Source organism: Balearica regulorum, chromosome 16 (assembly GCF_011004875.1).
Source record: "Balearica regulorum gibbericeps isolate bBalReg1 chromosome 16, bBalReg1.pri, whole genome shotgun sequence".
Taxonomy (NCBI): domain Eukaryota; kingdom Metazoa; phylum Chordata; class Aves; order Gruiformes; family Gruidae; genus Balearica; species Balearica regulorum.
The window spans coordinates 17,049,564-17,065,086 of NC_046199.1; the positions used below are offsets into that span (position 1 = coordinate 17,049,564).

Sequence of the window (15,523 nt, forward strand, 5' to 3'; positions counted from 1 at the left end):
TCCCTCACAGAGCCAGGGAGATCCACTGCACCCCAGCACCTCTGCTCCCCCCCCCCAGCCTGCATCACCACACAGCTGCCCCTTCCCCAGGAACTGACTCAGCCTGCCTTTTCCTCCCCCGAGGGGCAAACTGCTCTGCAGACCCCCTGGCATGAAAGTGCCACTTGTCATTCACCTGCAGGCAGAGGCCAGGAGCACAGGGTGGGAGCTGGAGTGCCCGGCCCGGCACTCCCCACCCACTGCTGCATATTCACCCTAAGCACCCACAAAACCCTATTATAAATTAACCATTTTATTGAATATCAATAAACTGTATATAATTATATAAAGTTTCATCAGTACAAAATTGTGGCACAAAAATATAAATACCAGTGTACCTTTGAAATGTAAACATCCTCTTTGTAACGATTCCATGAAAACAATGTCCAAAGAAAGATGCTTTCAGGAGGCACCTGTCAATACCCATAAATAGGGCTTTTGGCACACACCTGTCGATGGGCAGCCTTGGGACAGGCCACCATTGTATTGGCTGACAAGTGCCTGCTATTAGTCACAGTTCTCTTGAAAAAGCAGTTGTTAAGAGTCATATTAACAGGTGCTTGAGTGCATAGCTGCTCTGTAAACAGGGCTGGTGTTTGAAATGGCTACCCATGCCTTTTATGGACACTGTTAATCTCGCAGGCATTGCAAATTGTCATTGTGCTGGGGAGAAGCAGCTGCTTCACAACTACTGGGATACTGTATTATTGCATAGTTACACCTTCTACAGGCGGCGTATATACACTCAGGGCAGGGAGGGGGTGGGTTAACATTTTGTCCTTCATTAAAAAAATATTGGCTCTTAAAAGTTACCAAGTGGTTACGGTAAAAAAAACAAAAACCCCACAAAAACCCCAACCCCCCCCCCCCCCCCCCCCCAAGCTACATGGTCACAATGTTTGATACCGATGGTGGGGCCAGGGTGCAGGTACAACCCTGCAAGGTGCCAAGTGCCTCCAGCAAGCAGGGGCACCTGCTGAGGGGCTGCAGCAGCAGCAGGTGGGGCTCAGGGCTGCACCCCGAGTTTCACACACTTGCTTTGCCACCCATGCTTTGCAAAGAGTCCCATCCTGCACCCGCAGATGCCAGGATGGAAGAAGGATCAGGCCTTCACATTGCACAGGAGGCACCAAGCGAGGAGTGTGGGGGTCTCGAGGGACGGAGTAGCTGCATCCGGCGCGGTGCACGCTGCAATGGCCACGGAGGAAACTAACTCATACAGAAACTAGTTATGATATAGGCATTTGCGTGGTGAGAGGCCTGGGGGAGCGGAGTCCTCAGCGAGAGCCGGAGCAGCCCGTCTCCTCGTGCTTGTGGAGCAGCGACATACGGGAGAAAGTCCGGGAGCAGGTTTTGCATTGGTACTTCTTTACATCTGAATGGGTCTGCAGGTGGGCTCGGAGATTAGAGCGGTCAGCAAAGGCCCGGTTGCAGTGTGTACAGGAAAAGGGCTTTTCACCTATGGGACAAAGAGAAACGCTCCCAATTAACCAGTGCATCAACACATGGGGAATATCAAAGAAGGAGCCATTCATTAGCCAAAGTTTGTGAAGAGCACAGTGAAAAGAAGTGCTGGCTGTTATTGTTTGGAGGGAAAGCCGGGCGAGGTATGTACAGCATTCACTTTGGGGAAAGCCGGGGACTTGGGAATTTCCTACTCCCAGAAAAACCTCTCCTATGAGCCACGGAAAATTAATTCTGGAAACATCTGCAAGCAGCAGGGCAGTTGCACATACAAACGAAGACACAATATTCGTCTCCTGCCTGGAGCCAAGTGAACCGTTTGCAGAGAGGCAGGAAAGCCAAGCACTATGTGTTAATTATATCATAGCAGGCAGCGGCTGAAAGGCGCCAGAGCCAGGGTGAGTATAGCTATTTCCTCCGCCGAACCCCGCCGCTCCCCCTTCTCCCGCCCGGCCTGCATTGAAAAGCCTGGCCAGGGCGAATTCCTCCCAGAAAGACTCTTTTGGAGGAAACAAATGCGTATGCTCAATTTGGAAAGCACAATTAAGTCCTCCCGGCTTCCTTCAGCCCTCATCTTTAGTACGTTAAGAGGGTGTGAAATCAGTGCCAAGTAACAATTACACTATCCCCACAGCCCCACAAAGGATGCTCAGGAGATGCATTGTAGGGGCGGCTGTGGTGGCGGGGTGGGCTGCAGCTGCAGCACCCAGACCCGCACCAACAGGTGCGGGGGGTGACCGGCCCCGTGCCCCCAGCACCTGCCCGCTGGCCTCGCCAAGCCTTGCTGCAGTGCATCTTGGTGCTGAGCTCATCGCTGCAAGCAGGGCAGCAGGTTGGAGGCCACAGTGGTGGGCAGCCGGGTCTGGGGTGCTGCCCTGGCTGGGGAGCCTGGCCAGGAGCCCTTGATGTGGGGAGGGATGCTTCGGGGATGGCAGTGCCCAGGGAGGGAGTGCTCTGGCAGTCTCATAGCCCCAGTTTATGAAATTGAGCTGAAGCATGTGCCGTGACACCACGGCCGATGGGCTAGCTCGCGGGCAGGCACAGCCCTAACAGCAGTGGCACAGATTTATGAGCCAAGCCTTGACCCCGCGCTCGGTTCCAGCCAAGAGGATATTTAAAGGACATTTCAGAGAGATGTGCCAAGGGGGTTTGGGAAGCCCTTATCTTCCCAGATAACACCCAGCCCACCGATTCGCTGGGGGCTGTGGAGCTGGGAAGCAGGAGGCGATAAGGGAGGGAGAGAGGGGCGAAAGCCGGCATTACCGGTGTGCGTCCGGATGTGGCCCTGCAGCAGCCAGGGCCGGGAGAAGGCCTTGCCGCACATCTTGCAGACGCAGGGCAGCGTGTGGCTCCGGATGTGCATCTTGAGAGCCCCCAGGCTCACGTACTCTTTCTCGCAGTACTTGCAGCTGAAGGATTTCCTGGCCTGGGCATCGCAGTGCAATTGCTTGTGCTTGGAGAGCCCAGCGAAGGTGGAGTAAGCCTTGGCACACTGGGCACAGCGGAAGCGCTCGGCGGCGGCGGGGGCCGAGGCTGGGCTGGGGGGGCCCGAGCTCTTGCCTTCATCCTCCTCGCTGGAGAGCACCGTCAGGTCCAGGGCGGGGGCCGTGCCTCCCGCCGCCTCGCTGCCCGGGCCGCCGGGGAAGAGGCTGGAGAGCAGCCCCGCGTCCCACACCAGCGGCGGGTAGTAGGCGCCGGGGCCGAGCACCTCGGGCGGAGGGATGACGGGCAGTGGGCACGTCTCGTACAGCAGCGGGGCGGCCAGCACTGCGGGAGGGGGCAGCGTCAGCAGGGGCCCGATGCTCCCCGTGGGAACGGGGGCGAGGGGGGCCCCGACCCACCCCCGCGGGGCTCCGCACTCTGGGGAACGGGGTGCCCAGCCCAGCCGGGGCAACGGGACCCGACCCCGGGCCATCCTGCGGAAACCCCGCGCCCCACCCCAGAGCTGGAGGTGCAAAGCCAGCCCACCCCGCGGGGTCCCGGAGCAAAGGAGACCCCACCCCACGGGGCCTCGACGTCCCCCCTGCCCTGCTTAAGGGATGGGGCAAAGGGGATCCCGCGCCCCTGTCCACCGCTGTCACGGGGAGCTCCCCGCGCGCCCGAGCCCACGCCAGAGGGAGTCCCCGGCGCCTCCGCCCACGCCGGAGTACCGGGGGCGGCTGCACATCCCGTGCCCCATCCCACCTGACACGCACGAAATTGAAAAAAAAAAAAAAACCCAAACCCCACAAAACAGCCCCGCAGCCCTGCAAGAAGTCAGTCAGTCACCTGCCCGCTCCCGAATGGAAGCATTAGGAGATCCCGTACCCGCACCGGAGCCTCCCCACCACCCCGCAGAGCGCCCCACGTGCGTGGCCCGTCCCGCCGCGCCCCGTCCACGCACCGGCCTGGCTCTCCAGCTCGCTGTAGTTGGGCTTCTTGCTGGCCGAGAAGTGCTTCTTCACCAGAAAGGACCGCGGCATCTTGCAGCCCCAGTGCCGCCGCCCGCTGCGGAACCGCCGCGCCGCCGCGCCCGCTAATATGGGCCCGGGGGGGCCGGGGCGGGGCGGGGCGGGGGCGGGGAGGGCGGTGTGGGGCCGCCCCCGGGCCCCGGAGCCAATGGGCCGGGCGGGGCGGGGGCCTGGCAGGTGTCAGCCCCGCGGCCGCCGGGAGTTGAGTGGAGTGGAGTGGAGCCGAGCCGGGGGATTGCCCACGGGGCTGCGCTCCTGCGGGCGGCCGCGCTGCCTGCCCGGGTGCCGGCGCAGAAGCCGCTGCCGCCGTCGTTGCTGCCGCTGTTGTTGATGATGATGATGACGACGACGATGACGGACGAGCCATTTCTGGCTTCTCTCCGGAGTGTTTCCCTGTGCTGTGCTCCTCGCAGGGAGCAGCCGATGCTCCGGAGGGAAGCAGGGTGAGGAGCCGTGCGACAGACCCATGGCCTCTGTGTCCGAGCCGGGGAGACCTGCAGCAGCAGGGCTGGAGGAAGGCACTGTGCCGGGAGGGTGATCCCCAGACCTCCCACGCGTGGCCCCTTGTCCCTGCCCCACCACTGGGGACTGTGCAGGTTAGGACAAGCCTCTGTGTGCCCCACTGCCCCGAAGCACTGCTGGGACGCAGCCCGGCAGGAGGATCACACTTTGCCACCGGTGATTAATCCGCTGAGAAGAGGCAATGACTTGCAGAGGAGTGGGATGGATCCAGCACGGCCCTTGCTGAGTCCCTCCCCCAGGCAGCGGTCAGGGGCACTTCCCTGGACTCCCTTTTCCCTTCTGCTTGGAAGGTTTCAGGCTGCGCAGCCTCCCCTAGCAAGCTGCCCTCTGGTTTTCTTCCCTCCTTCCTTCCCCTGACTCCTTCCCTATGGTCAGTGCAGCGTGGGTCAAACAGCTCCAGTGAGGCACGCGCTCCCTTTGGCTTCCTGATCCCCAGGGGACACGTGCCCGCAGGAAGGTGCTCAGGCCTTGCTAGGAGGTGCTGGCGGAGCGCTGAGCAGAGCCAGACCGGTCCTCCCAGCCTGGCAGTTAAAAAGCCCAGTCCTGGCTTCTAGCTCTCCCTGTCCCTCCAGCTCACACGGAGATTTCCCTGCTGGAAGGGCTCAGGGCATGGGTCCAGCCACCTGCTGCAGGAGCCGTGCTCAGCTCTGGGCCAAGACAGCTGCTGGCGGCGGTTGGCTGCAGGAGGAGGAAGAATGGGACCTGCTGGGAATGCCTCCTTGCTCCTGGCCAGCGCCCAGCCCTGCTGCTCGAAAAAGGGCCTGTGGTGCCGGGCCACTCGTGATTCAGCCATCACACACTGCTCCGCCAGCCCCTGCTGACCACAAGTTACTGTTTAGCCACAACCCTCACGAAATGCAGAAGTGGGGAGCAAAGCTTTCCACTGGCATGGCTGCAGTGCAGGGGTCTGAGCTCACTGTCAGTCTTTCCTCGGGGCAGGAACAGCTTGGAAAGCTTGTCATGCCAGCCACACGCAGTCCTGTGGAGACAAGATGTGTTTGCAAACTCTTCCCCTACAGCCACGTGCTCTGGAGCTGGATCTGTCCCTCCTTTGCTGCAGAATTGCCTGTGGCTTTCAGCAGGTGTTCATCTGCACACCTCATCCCTGGATCAGCCTGAAGTTCAGGGGAAAATGTGCCCCTGAAGGCCTGGGGGGATGCAAATCACAGAGGTTTCTTACAGAGGTGGAGAACCCTGTGGTGCGGGGGCAGCAGCCCGGGTGCTGCTGCAGGTGCCTCCCCGGGCACCTCACCAGAGCCCCCCCGCACTCCTCCACCTGCCACGGATGTGGTTACACTGGGGACACTTGTACGAGGAACCCAGCTACACGTTTTTCTTTCAAGAAGCAAAGACTGCTCCTCTGTTCTTTCTGAAATGTTAATAATCAGATCTGTTCCAACCACCGCGCGTGGAAAAAGCTTGCATGTGCTGGAAGAAAAATCGAGATCAAGGGAGAAAGTGACCTGACCTGCCTGTGCCTGTGAGCCAGAACACTATGGGATGGAGAGCAGGAGACCAGAGGGAAGGGGAAGCTCTGCAATGATTCACGAGCTGGAAATGGCAGTGGTTTTTCAGCCGTCACACCCTGCATTGGGGCACCGGGCTCTGGCAGCAGCTGAGCTGCAGGGTGGTCAGAGCAGCCCTGCCACCAGCCCGTGGCAGAGCTCCAGTCCCAGACCCACATGGACTGACCCAAAGAGCTCACAGGCACGTGCTAACCACCTCCAGAGCAGCAAGTCTGCTGCAAATTATTGGTTTTGCCTTCTTTGGCTCCATGGCTACGTGAAGCATCTCAAATATCCTGCTGCAGAGCAAAGCTCCTGCCGCCAAGGGAGACTGCGACGGGGCAAAGGGAAGTTCTGGCCATGAGGTGCGGCGATGAGGTGTGCGCCCTCACGGCAAGACCAGAGAAGCTCCCTGAAACCCACCACAGGCCCTTGGCCCCTGTGGAGGAGGACAGGGACGAGCACAGGGCCGGGAGGTGCGTGCTCCGCTCTCTCCAAAATGCAAGACCTCCCTCTGCTGTCAGCGCACACTGGGCCGGCCACCGCTCCCGCTGCTGCAGCCGGCAGGGTGGGTTCATCCCCCCTACACTCAGGTTATGGAAGGGAACCTCATCGCAACTAAAACAGCTCCCAGAAGCTCCACTGTACTATTTTTTTAAAGCCCAGTGCTTTAAAGACCTAGAAGAGAGACACAAGCCTGTAGCGGCGATGCTTATTTTCACTAAGAGCGGAGTATTGGGGGGAGGAGTGGGGAAGGAAAAGGAAGTTTTCATAGTGGTTTCAACAGTCCTCATTTGTTATGACCTGGAGAATAACATAGTCTACCCAGAAAACTGAGTTGCTTTTGAAGAACAAAGCAGGGACCAATGCAACTGTGACGTGAAACTCTGTGTTAGAAAAACAAACAAAAATCCACCCCCAAAACAGGCAAATGCCCCATTGTCATTTTTAGTATATTTAAACTAAAGAAAAGCTTTAGGACTGTAAGCACATCCCTCATTTGCTTTTCCGTGACTTAACATAGCCTTGGTATTGCGTGAGGCATTAATCCTTCTTACGCTGGTCTTACCGGTGACCATTCAGAGTATCTGGCCAAAGGCTCGAAGCAAATTTGCTGCGCCTTTGTCAATCAGGTGACGTGCGGACCCAGAACATACCATTAATGCTTTATTATAGATGGGATCCTTTACCAGATCGCATCCCCCCAGTGTAAGGAGATCAGGGGGATTTATTGCTGTAATTCCAGATGAAGCCGTTAACACTGACAACCATTTATCAGACCTATTAAGGCCAGTCTTTGACCAGAGACAGATTCATTTAAAAAACCAGCTCAACAACAAGCCTGCCTCCTCCCATTCTGTTCTTCTCCCTCTGTGCTAATCATCCTCCCAGGGCTGACTCCCTGTGCCAGACACAGGGAATTTCACAGGTCTGAGGTGGCCCGATTGCATTATCACCAACAATGGGCACGTGGGGTTTGCTGTGGCTACAAGATCAGCTGCTGACGAGGTAAGGGCAGCTCTGGCAGAGTACTTCACTCTTCTGCAGTCACACTCCACTGGATTTAGAAGCCCAAACTAGCTTGTTGTGTAATAAGACTTTTTTCATCACGAGTTTCTGCACACAAACGAGATGCATCAAGGCTGTACACAGAGCACGCACACCTCTCAAGAGTGTTGTTTTACATCAACCAGCAAATATCAGTAAGACACACCACAGCATGAGTGAACACGTTTGTGTTTGTTGATGAAGTCAGCAGCATAGAGACACAACACTCTTCAGCAGCTGAAGTGGAAGTCTATGGCTAGGTTTATCTCCAACCAGTTCTATGGACACTCATCACAGCATGAAGCAGTGCTGTGAACGCTGCTGTTACCAAGCTGGCCAGGTGCCAGGACATCGCTTCTTACACATACACTAATGTAATCAAGGTTACACTAGTGTGCATTTGCCAGTCGATATTTTTGGTCTGTACCTTCTGTGAAGTAACTCCCAAGTAATAAATGGATGCAAATCAAATACAAGTTGTATAGTCAAGGGATGGATCTGCACAGACAGCTGGGGTACGATCACCCCACACGAGCAATTTCTGACCCGTCATTGCTGCAAGCCAGCCTCCACCTCATTTGGAGCCACCTAGAGTGAGGACAACTCAAGGATGTAAACATCACAAACTTAACAGCCAGAGGTTAAAGCTATGGGAGCTGTCAAGATTTCAACACAAAAGCCCTACTGGACAGTCACACTTTCCTGATTTAACCAGAAACTTGGGGGGTGTGTGTGTGTGTGTGTGTGTGTGTGTTGTTTCTACAGCTTAAAGTTTTCACATACCAGACCACACCTGCAGTACTCTGGCCAGTTCTAGCAGAACTTGCTCTGAACTATTTTTCATAACCTGCATGGTCCACTGTTTGAAAGATTATAAATAAAGTTACAACTAATTGGTACAAAATATTTAATGGAAGCCAAAAGTTGAAGTCTCTGCTTTTCTAGATGTCTGTTGTGCTCCCTGCAGTGTTACACAGCCGGCAAGAAGTGTTTTTATAGGGAGATGCTGAAATGAAACACATGGACTATGAGGAAAAAATGACAAGAGTTGACACAAAGATAGGATTTTATAAATTAAGTTACCTTTATTTGTAACTTGTCTTCAAAAGTCAAAAACATGACAAAGTAATTGCTCGGAAGCTTCTAACCGCTCCTTAATTATTTATTTTTAATCAGAATTGCATGGAAGTGCACTTAGAATAGTAGCAGAAATCTAGATTCTGGTCAATGGGTACCACCAAACTGCATTCTAGCCAGAACCCATAAATCCCCATCCAACCACTAATACCTTGTAATCTCTTTGCAAATCAAGCATTAAAATAACCAACCCCAAACACAGTATCTTGAGATTTATTTTTTCTACCCCCCAAAGACTGAGCTGCCAGTCACCAAGCAGATACTTAAGGACAAGTCTCTAATAGCCCAGACCAAGTTGGGGAAAACACACTAAAAAAAAAAAAACACAAAAAAACCCAACAACCAAGTTCAACTTAAATATGTTAGAGATCTGGCTGGACACAAAGTTTAATCAAGAGCTTTTAGCTGGGGTGTATTTCATTGTTTTAAGGGTAAGGCTATGCTGCAGAGTGTGATGATATTAAGTTTACTGATCAAATAAATTAATTAGTAATCAATTCTGTGGTGGTGCAGGTCCACTGCTCCAATTAAAACATGCTTAAATTAGACTAGACATCTCAACACTACTGTGATTTACAAGTTCTGGTCAGGTGTCTTAGACTGTAAGATCTCAGCATCGTGACTGTGCAGTTAATGAGAAAGTTAAACTAAAAAGAAATCTCTATAGTAAGAGTGTAGACTTGAATATAGAGTATCCATTTACCATCTACTGGAATTGTCATCCTGCTTTCTGGGTTGTATTTTACGTTTTCTTTGAAAGCTATACCTGCATACTATACATATAATATTGTATGGAAAACAATCTAAGTACAGCTTCAGCTACTTTAGCAGTAATTAAATGAAGAACAGGCATTCAAAATACCTGGTAAAATCTGTAATGCAGAAAGGTAGCGCTATGCAAGTGCTATGAATTATTAGTAAGTTTTGCTACCAGCTTGCCTTGAGAGATGGAAAAACTAGGAATATATACGAAAATTTTACTTGAAATAGAAAGCAGAGGTATTGAAAATAACCTTCTGAATTCCCCTATCAGCATAAGGCTTAAAATCACTAGAAAACCAATTTCAAAAACACCAATTCAATCAAAGCCAGCAAATATGATTAATATTTGCTAAGACAGTTAAAATGCATCATTTTTAACTAAGACCAACATTAAAGTTAATTTTCCAGGCTAGAAATTACAGTCAAAGTATGGAAAAAAGTAATAATCATGCATAGAACTAAATTATTTTGAACTAGTTGCTTACACAGGTGCAAAGATTTGCTAAGGAAGTTTGTAGTTTGAAGACTCATACTGAAGATATGTTTTCCATATAGTTGAGAGGTTGCGTGTAAGAATTTAACATTGGGAAACATTATGAAATCACAGGCATCATAGGTCACTAAGTGAGAGCTGATCTGACAATTACAGTTAGCACCTAGAGGTCTCACTAAAGGAAAAGAGGGCTACAAATACACCTCTCCTACTATCACTTAAGATATGTAAATGAGATTGGGAAGGTATATTTATTAACTAGTTCAGGTCATTCCATTTGGAATGGTGGTTTGTTTTTTTGTTTTGTTTTTTTTTTTTTTTTTTTTTTTAGACAGTCAAATGAACACAACTGCAAAAGAAACCAAGAAATAGGCATAGGTAAACAGATTTGTCTCCTCCATGCTAACCTATAATTAAGCTTTGCATGAAGCAAGTAAGGAAATTAGGCTGACAGGGTTGAATGGCATAGACCATGTTAACAAAAGACTGAGTGGTACAGAAATACCAAACCAGGATTTGAAACAGAGATAGGGATTAAAAAGTCTTCCGTATTTCTGGATGCCTGAGTTCATCTTGGGATGTACAGGGAGAAGTGTGAGGACGCTGGGCATTTCACCTTCATGGAAGCTTGGTTTTACAGTTAATCTTCTAGTTGGTTCATTTATCCCGCAAAGAACGCATCAAAACCTGTGCCATCATATCATCTTCATCAGCATCATAATCCTATGAACAAAGGGTACAGAAATTCTTTTACTGCAACAGCAATGCTGGTTAATACAACACCAAATAAGAACAGAAAAAAGCTGTCTCTTCCTTTGACTTGCCAATAATCCAATTTCTCTCATGATAGCATCTGCACGGATGAGATTTCACAGTAGTGGCTATGTTAAAAAGCTGGGTTTTAAGAGTCCTCGGGTTGTATTCCAAAGGTGAGGAAACACATACCACAAAAGTATCATACGAAAAGCGATGTCGTCTTTGAAGGTGCTCCATGAAGTTAGCACTCCTGTAATTTGGATCTCCCCATGGCATTGAGGCACAAATTGGGCAAACCTTCAAGAAAGACCCAAAAAAAGCCAATTAAGCCCCAACAGTTAAGGGCTTTAATATTTACAGTAGGAAGGGCAAGACAGAGAAAGCATGGAAGACTGAAGTTTGAGGTTCGTGACAATCACTATTCTATATGCAAAGCAATGTAAAGTAGTTTGCTGGGACATTTAATACAAAAGCCTCAGGTAACCCCAAATAATTTTAATTCAAGTCTTAGACCTCTGATCTGGAATGGCTTACTCTCCTCTCTACATTCTGAAAATCAGAATTGACTACAGCTGTTTGCTGTAGAAGATTTCAGCCTTTGTTTCTCAGCAATACAAAAGTTTCCTAGATCTCCTTTGCAAAGATCACTTCTCTCCCAGGGAAAAAAGGAACTTTTTCCTAAATAATTCCTAAATAATTGGAATTCTAAAAAACTTTTGCAGAAAAATGAAAGTTTCAAATTCAGTTTCATGTTTTGCAATTCCTTTTATGAGAGGGAGTATCAGCAGATAAAGATTACTAGAATGATACACTATTTTTTGCAAGCATTTTTCCCAATGGTTTATAATATCTTCTTGCTGAAAAAAGTAGAAGGGAAAATTAAATGCCTGACTTTTTTTTTTAAATTATACTTATTAATTTGATGTTTGTTAGTGTGCCTAATTAACTTTGAACGTCTGCCACTTTTCAAATATGAAAGGAGGATGTGATCTAGCTGAAATAGGAGTAGGGACTAGTGACCTCCTGAAAATGTATCAAAAGCCAACACTAAAATTCTGTAAAAGTTAACTGCATGAACAGAATACCGACATTTGACTTTAACAGGAGTAATTATAAATATGTACTTAACTTCAAGAGTAAGTCTCTAATTCATTTTTTCAAAGGGATTTAAGACTAGACTTCATTGCAATTCTTGCACCAAGACTTTTTATTACCACTTGTTTTGCATCCATGCTGTGCAACGTTTTGCAGTGTTCAACTAGTCCTTCTTGATCAAAGTTTTTCTCGCTGCAATATGGACAAGGAAAGGTAAAGCGATTTGGGAAGTTCCTGGTTGGGAAGGAGAAAAAGAGGTTATTTTTCACCATAAGAAAGTTAAAAGTAAATGCTTTAGGATTTAATACTCAAAAGTTGTCTTACCAGCTCTTAAGAATACAAATAATTTAAGGTAGTAGTCTTATTCTATGCAATTATGACAAGCTAATTTTAAGAATCAGCTTTTTAATTCCCAACTATAGCTTAAGGAACTTTTAATATCATCCATATTTACACAGAATGAGAGCTCTTCTACAAATGTTATATATGCCATTTTCCATCTTGGGTTTTTTTTTTTTTTCAATGCACAGAGCACCACACAGTAAGCTACAATGCAGATGAGTGCACTGCAATCAGTTCCAACTTCCCTTCATTATAAGTTACTACAATCAATAGACAGAAAGATAAAGTTTTTATTTAAAAAACAGTTACTTTCACCGAGTGCCCTGATCTTTAAGATAGACTTGTAGAAGCAGAATAGCTTGCCTGTGCACAGTCAGATGCAGGATTAAGGCTTAGTTTTTAACAATGTGAAAGGATTAAACCAATTAATACCCAAACTGAGCAAAGAGAAGTCTGCTTTTACTCCAAAATTTTACAGCTTGCATGAAACCCTATAACGCAGTTAAATTTTTTAAAGATAAAAGAACTCTTTAACAAGAATCAAAACTGAGATTTTTATAATGATTAATCAGTAACAGCCTTGTTTTTGTGACAAAAAAGACAAGTATTTCCAGAGAAGAGCTAGTTACCTGGTGTTGTGAAGTGGTTCTTTAGTTACAGCTTTCACACCTTCCATTATGTAATTCTGGTACTTTGAACAAGAAGCTGCATGGCTACGCATTTTTGAGAGATACATCTGTGCAAGCAATAATTGCATAGCAAGGTTAACTTAAAACTATTTGCAGTTACTTCTACACTTTTAAGCAGAAGCAGTAAACATGTAAAACAAAGCAACTTTCTGCAGACAGTGTTAAAGCAGGCAAACCCAAACACTTCAGATGGTGGGGCGGAAAACTTTGAGATTATAGATTAGTTAACCTGTAACTTCACTGCCTGTAATATTTTACGAATACAACCCTGTTCAGGACAGCTCACTTTTCTTAACCTTTACTGTAGTACTAAAATAAAAAAAATACAATGCTTCATATAAAGCCAGTTTACCTGGTCACTGAGGAGAAGAGACAGTGTATAAAAAAATAATTTGGCTTTTAGTACAGATCTTGGTGTAGATTGATTGGTAATTGCTTAAACTCATTAATGAAAATTCAAATTTACAATAAGGAAATCTGTAATTCAAGGCACCACAGTTTTCTATCAGCTGCAATGAAGACAGAATGAAAACACTACCCAGAAATAAAAAGTGAAATTAACCAAACTGTTAGGCTCACCTTAATATGTCTAGTTATCCTTTTCTTGTTATTTTGCCATCTGCTACGATACTTTCTTATACATTCAATTAACGCTAAGAAGCCAAATTTTACAAAGAGAAAGGAAATGACAGAAAGGATGCTATACAGGTATTCAACATGCAGGACACTAACAAACACTATGTAATACACCACCCATACACAAAAACTTTGACTCATAACTATTTCAAAAGAAGCAAATTTCTGTTTAAGAGCCCAAAAGATCACTATCTAAAACCCACATCCACTGTTTCATTACAATGTTTCTCCCACAGAGACATGCTCACAGAAGCAACTTCAGAGGCAATATTTTACTATAATTTTAAAATCAGTATCTTTCATTTGAAATTCACTTCCTGAAGAGGTAACAATAAAAAACCGTGGAAAGAACGTCAATATTTGGGTGCTGCCTATATAAAATATCTTTAGCATTTATAAGAACAAACATTTTGACCCGATTCTGCAGAAAGCTGAAGAACAAGCACTTTATCTTCCTCTAAGCAGTAGGACCAAGCAGGCACACCTCATGCACTTAATTTCCAAATACTTTCATACTTTTTTATTGCAGCCATTGCAAGTGGTTTCTGTCATTTCAATTTGCTTTTCCAAGTCCAGAGCTCTGCTACCAGGCGACAGGGTACTGCGGCAGACACCACAAACTGGCTTTTTCGGCTTAAGACATTCCTGCAGGCATGGAGTGCAAAAGCTAGAGTGGGAGAAAAACAGCAGGTGGTGAGAACAGCCCTCCTGGACACAGAGCATAAATACAGAACCACAGAACGGTTTGGATTAGAAGGGACCTCAAAGCCTATCTAGTTCCATCCCCCTGCCATGGGCAGGGACACCCTCCACTAGCCCAGGCTGCCCAAAGCCCCATCCAACCTGGCCTTGAACACTTCCAGGGATCCAGGGGCAGCCACAGCTGCTCTGGGCACCCTGTGCCAGGGCCTCAGCACCCTCACAGGGAAGGATTTCTGCCTCACATCCCATCTCCATCTCCCCTCCTGCAGCTTCAGGCCATTCCCCTTGGCCTGTCACTCCCTGCCCTTGTCACCAGCCCCTCTCCAGCTTCCCTGTAGTCCCTTTGGGTACTGGAAGGGGCTCTAAGGTCTCCCCGCAGCCTTCTCTTCTCCAGGCTGAACCACCCCAACTCTCTCAGCCTGTCTCCACAGCAGAGGTGCTCCAGCCCTTGGATCTTCTCCGTGGCCTCCTCTGGCCTGGCTCCAACAGCTCCATGTCCTTCTTGTCCTGGGGCCCCCCGAGCTGGATGCAGAACTGCAGGGGGGCCTCACCAGAGCAGAGCAGAGGGGCAGAATCCCCTCCCTCGACCTGCTGGTCACGCTGCTGGGGATGCAGCCCAGGACACGGCTGACTGAGCCCTTCCATGCCTTCTGCCCTAAGTGACAACAGAGTCTCAAGAAATGCTATCTAATAAAACAGCAGCCTGTTGGAATTGGTGCATGACAGGAGTAGGATTCTAGTTCATTACTGTTACTAGCTTTTTTGACAGTGCTCTGCTCCCTCAGTTTCCACATCTTTCAGGAGAGAAAGGAATCAAAAGTGAAACAATATTAGCTTTTTTCTCTACTATTTTTTTTTCCTTTCACGGAAGCCCCAGGCCACCCACAAGTCGCTGCTGAAGAACGGAGCTGCCTGCGGAACCCGCTTGTGCTCCCAACGGGATCCAGCCCCGCCACGCAGGCGGCGGCCTTGCCCATCCCGGCCCGCCGGGGCCGCCCCGCTCCCGAGGGAGCCAAAGGGGAGGGCCTCCCCAAGGCCCCGCGGCTCCCAGCCGAGGAAGGCGCCGGGGGCCCAGCTCCAGCTCCCCTCCCACCGAGGGCCGAGAGGGCCCCAAACCGCCGCCGCCTCAGGCCCCCACACCGCACCGCCGGCAGCCGCTCACACGTGTCCGCAGGGCACGCGCACCGGGCTCTCGTACACCTCCAGGCACACGGGGCAGGTGAAGCGCGACAGCGGGTCGTGCCGCCGCTCCGGGGAGCGGGAAGAGGAGCCGCCGCCCGCCACCGCCATCTTCCCGCCGCCGCGCCCCGCCCCGCCAGCCAACCGAGGAGCGGCCTGCGCGCAGGCGCAGCACCGCCCCATCGCCGAGACACCGCCCCAGGG

General features: G+C 49.6%; 2 protein-coding genes across 2 annotated transcripts; both read right to left on the bottom strand.

Annotated features, from left to right (window-relative positions):
* Nucleotides 1-276: 276 nt before the first annotated feature.
* Nucleotides 277-4,005, bottom strand: SNAI1 (snail family transcriptional repressor 1). The gene is made up of 3 exons (XM_075768650.1): nt 3,887-4,005; nt 2,767-3,270; nt 277-1,498 (listed from the first exon to the last, which is right to left on the bottom strand). The coding sequence occupies exons 1-3, from the start codon at nt 3,963-3,965 to the stop codon at nt 1,317-1,319; spliced, it is 765 nt and encodes a 254-aa protein (XP_075624765.1). The 5' UTR covers nt 3,966-4,005; the 3' UTR covers nt 277-1,316.
* Nucleotides 4,006-8,686: 4,681 nt separating this feature from the next.
* On the bottom strand, nt 8,687-15,459 carry RNF114 (ring finger protein 114). Its single transcript, XM_075769161.1, has 6 exons — nt 15,303-15,459; nt 13,955-14,105; nt 12,743-12,849; nt 11,891-12,005; nt 10,866-10,973; nt 8,687-10,643 (listed from the first exon to the last, which is right to left on the bottom strand). The coding sequence occupies exons 1-6, from the start codon at nt 15,428-15,430 to the stop codon at nt 10,578-10,580; spliced, it is 675 nt and encodes a 224-aa protein (XP_075625276.1). The 5' UTR covers nt 15,431-15,459; the 3' UTR covers nt 8,687-10,577.
* Between the last annotated feature and the right edge of the window lie 64 nt (nt 15,460-15,523).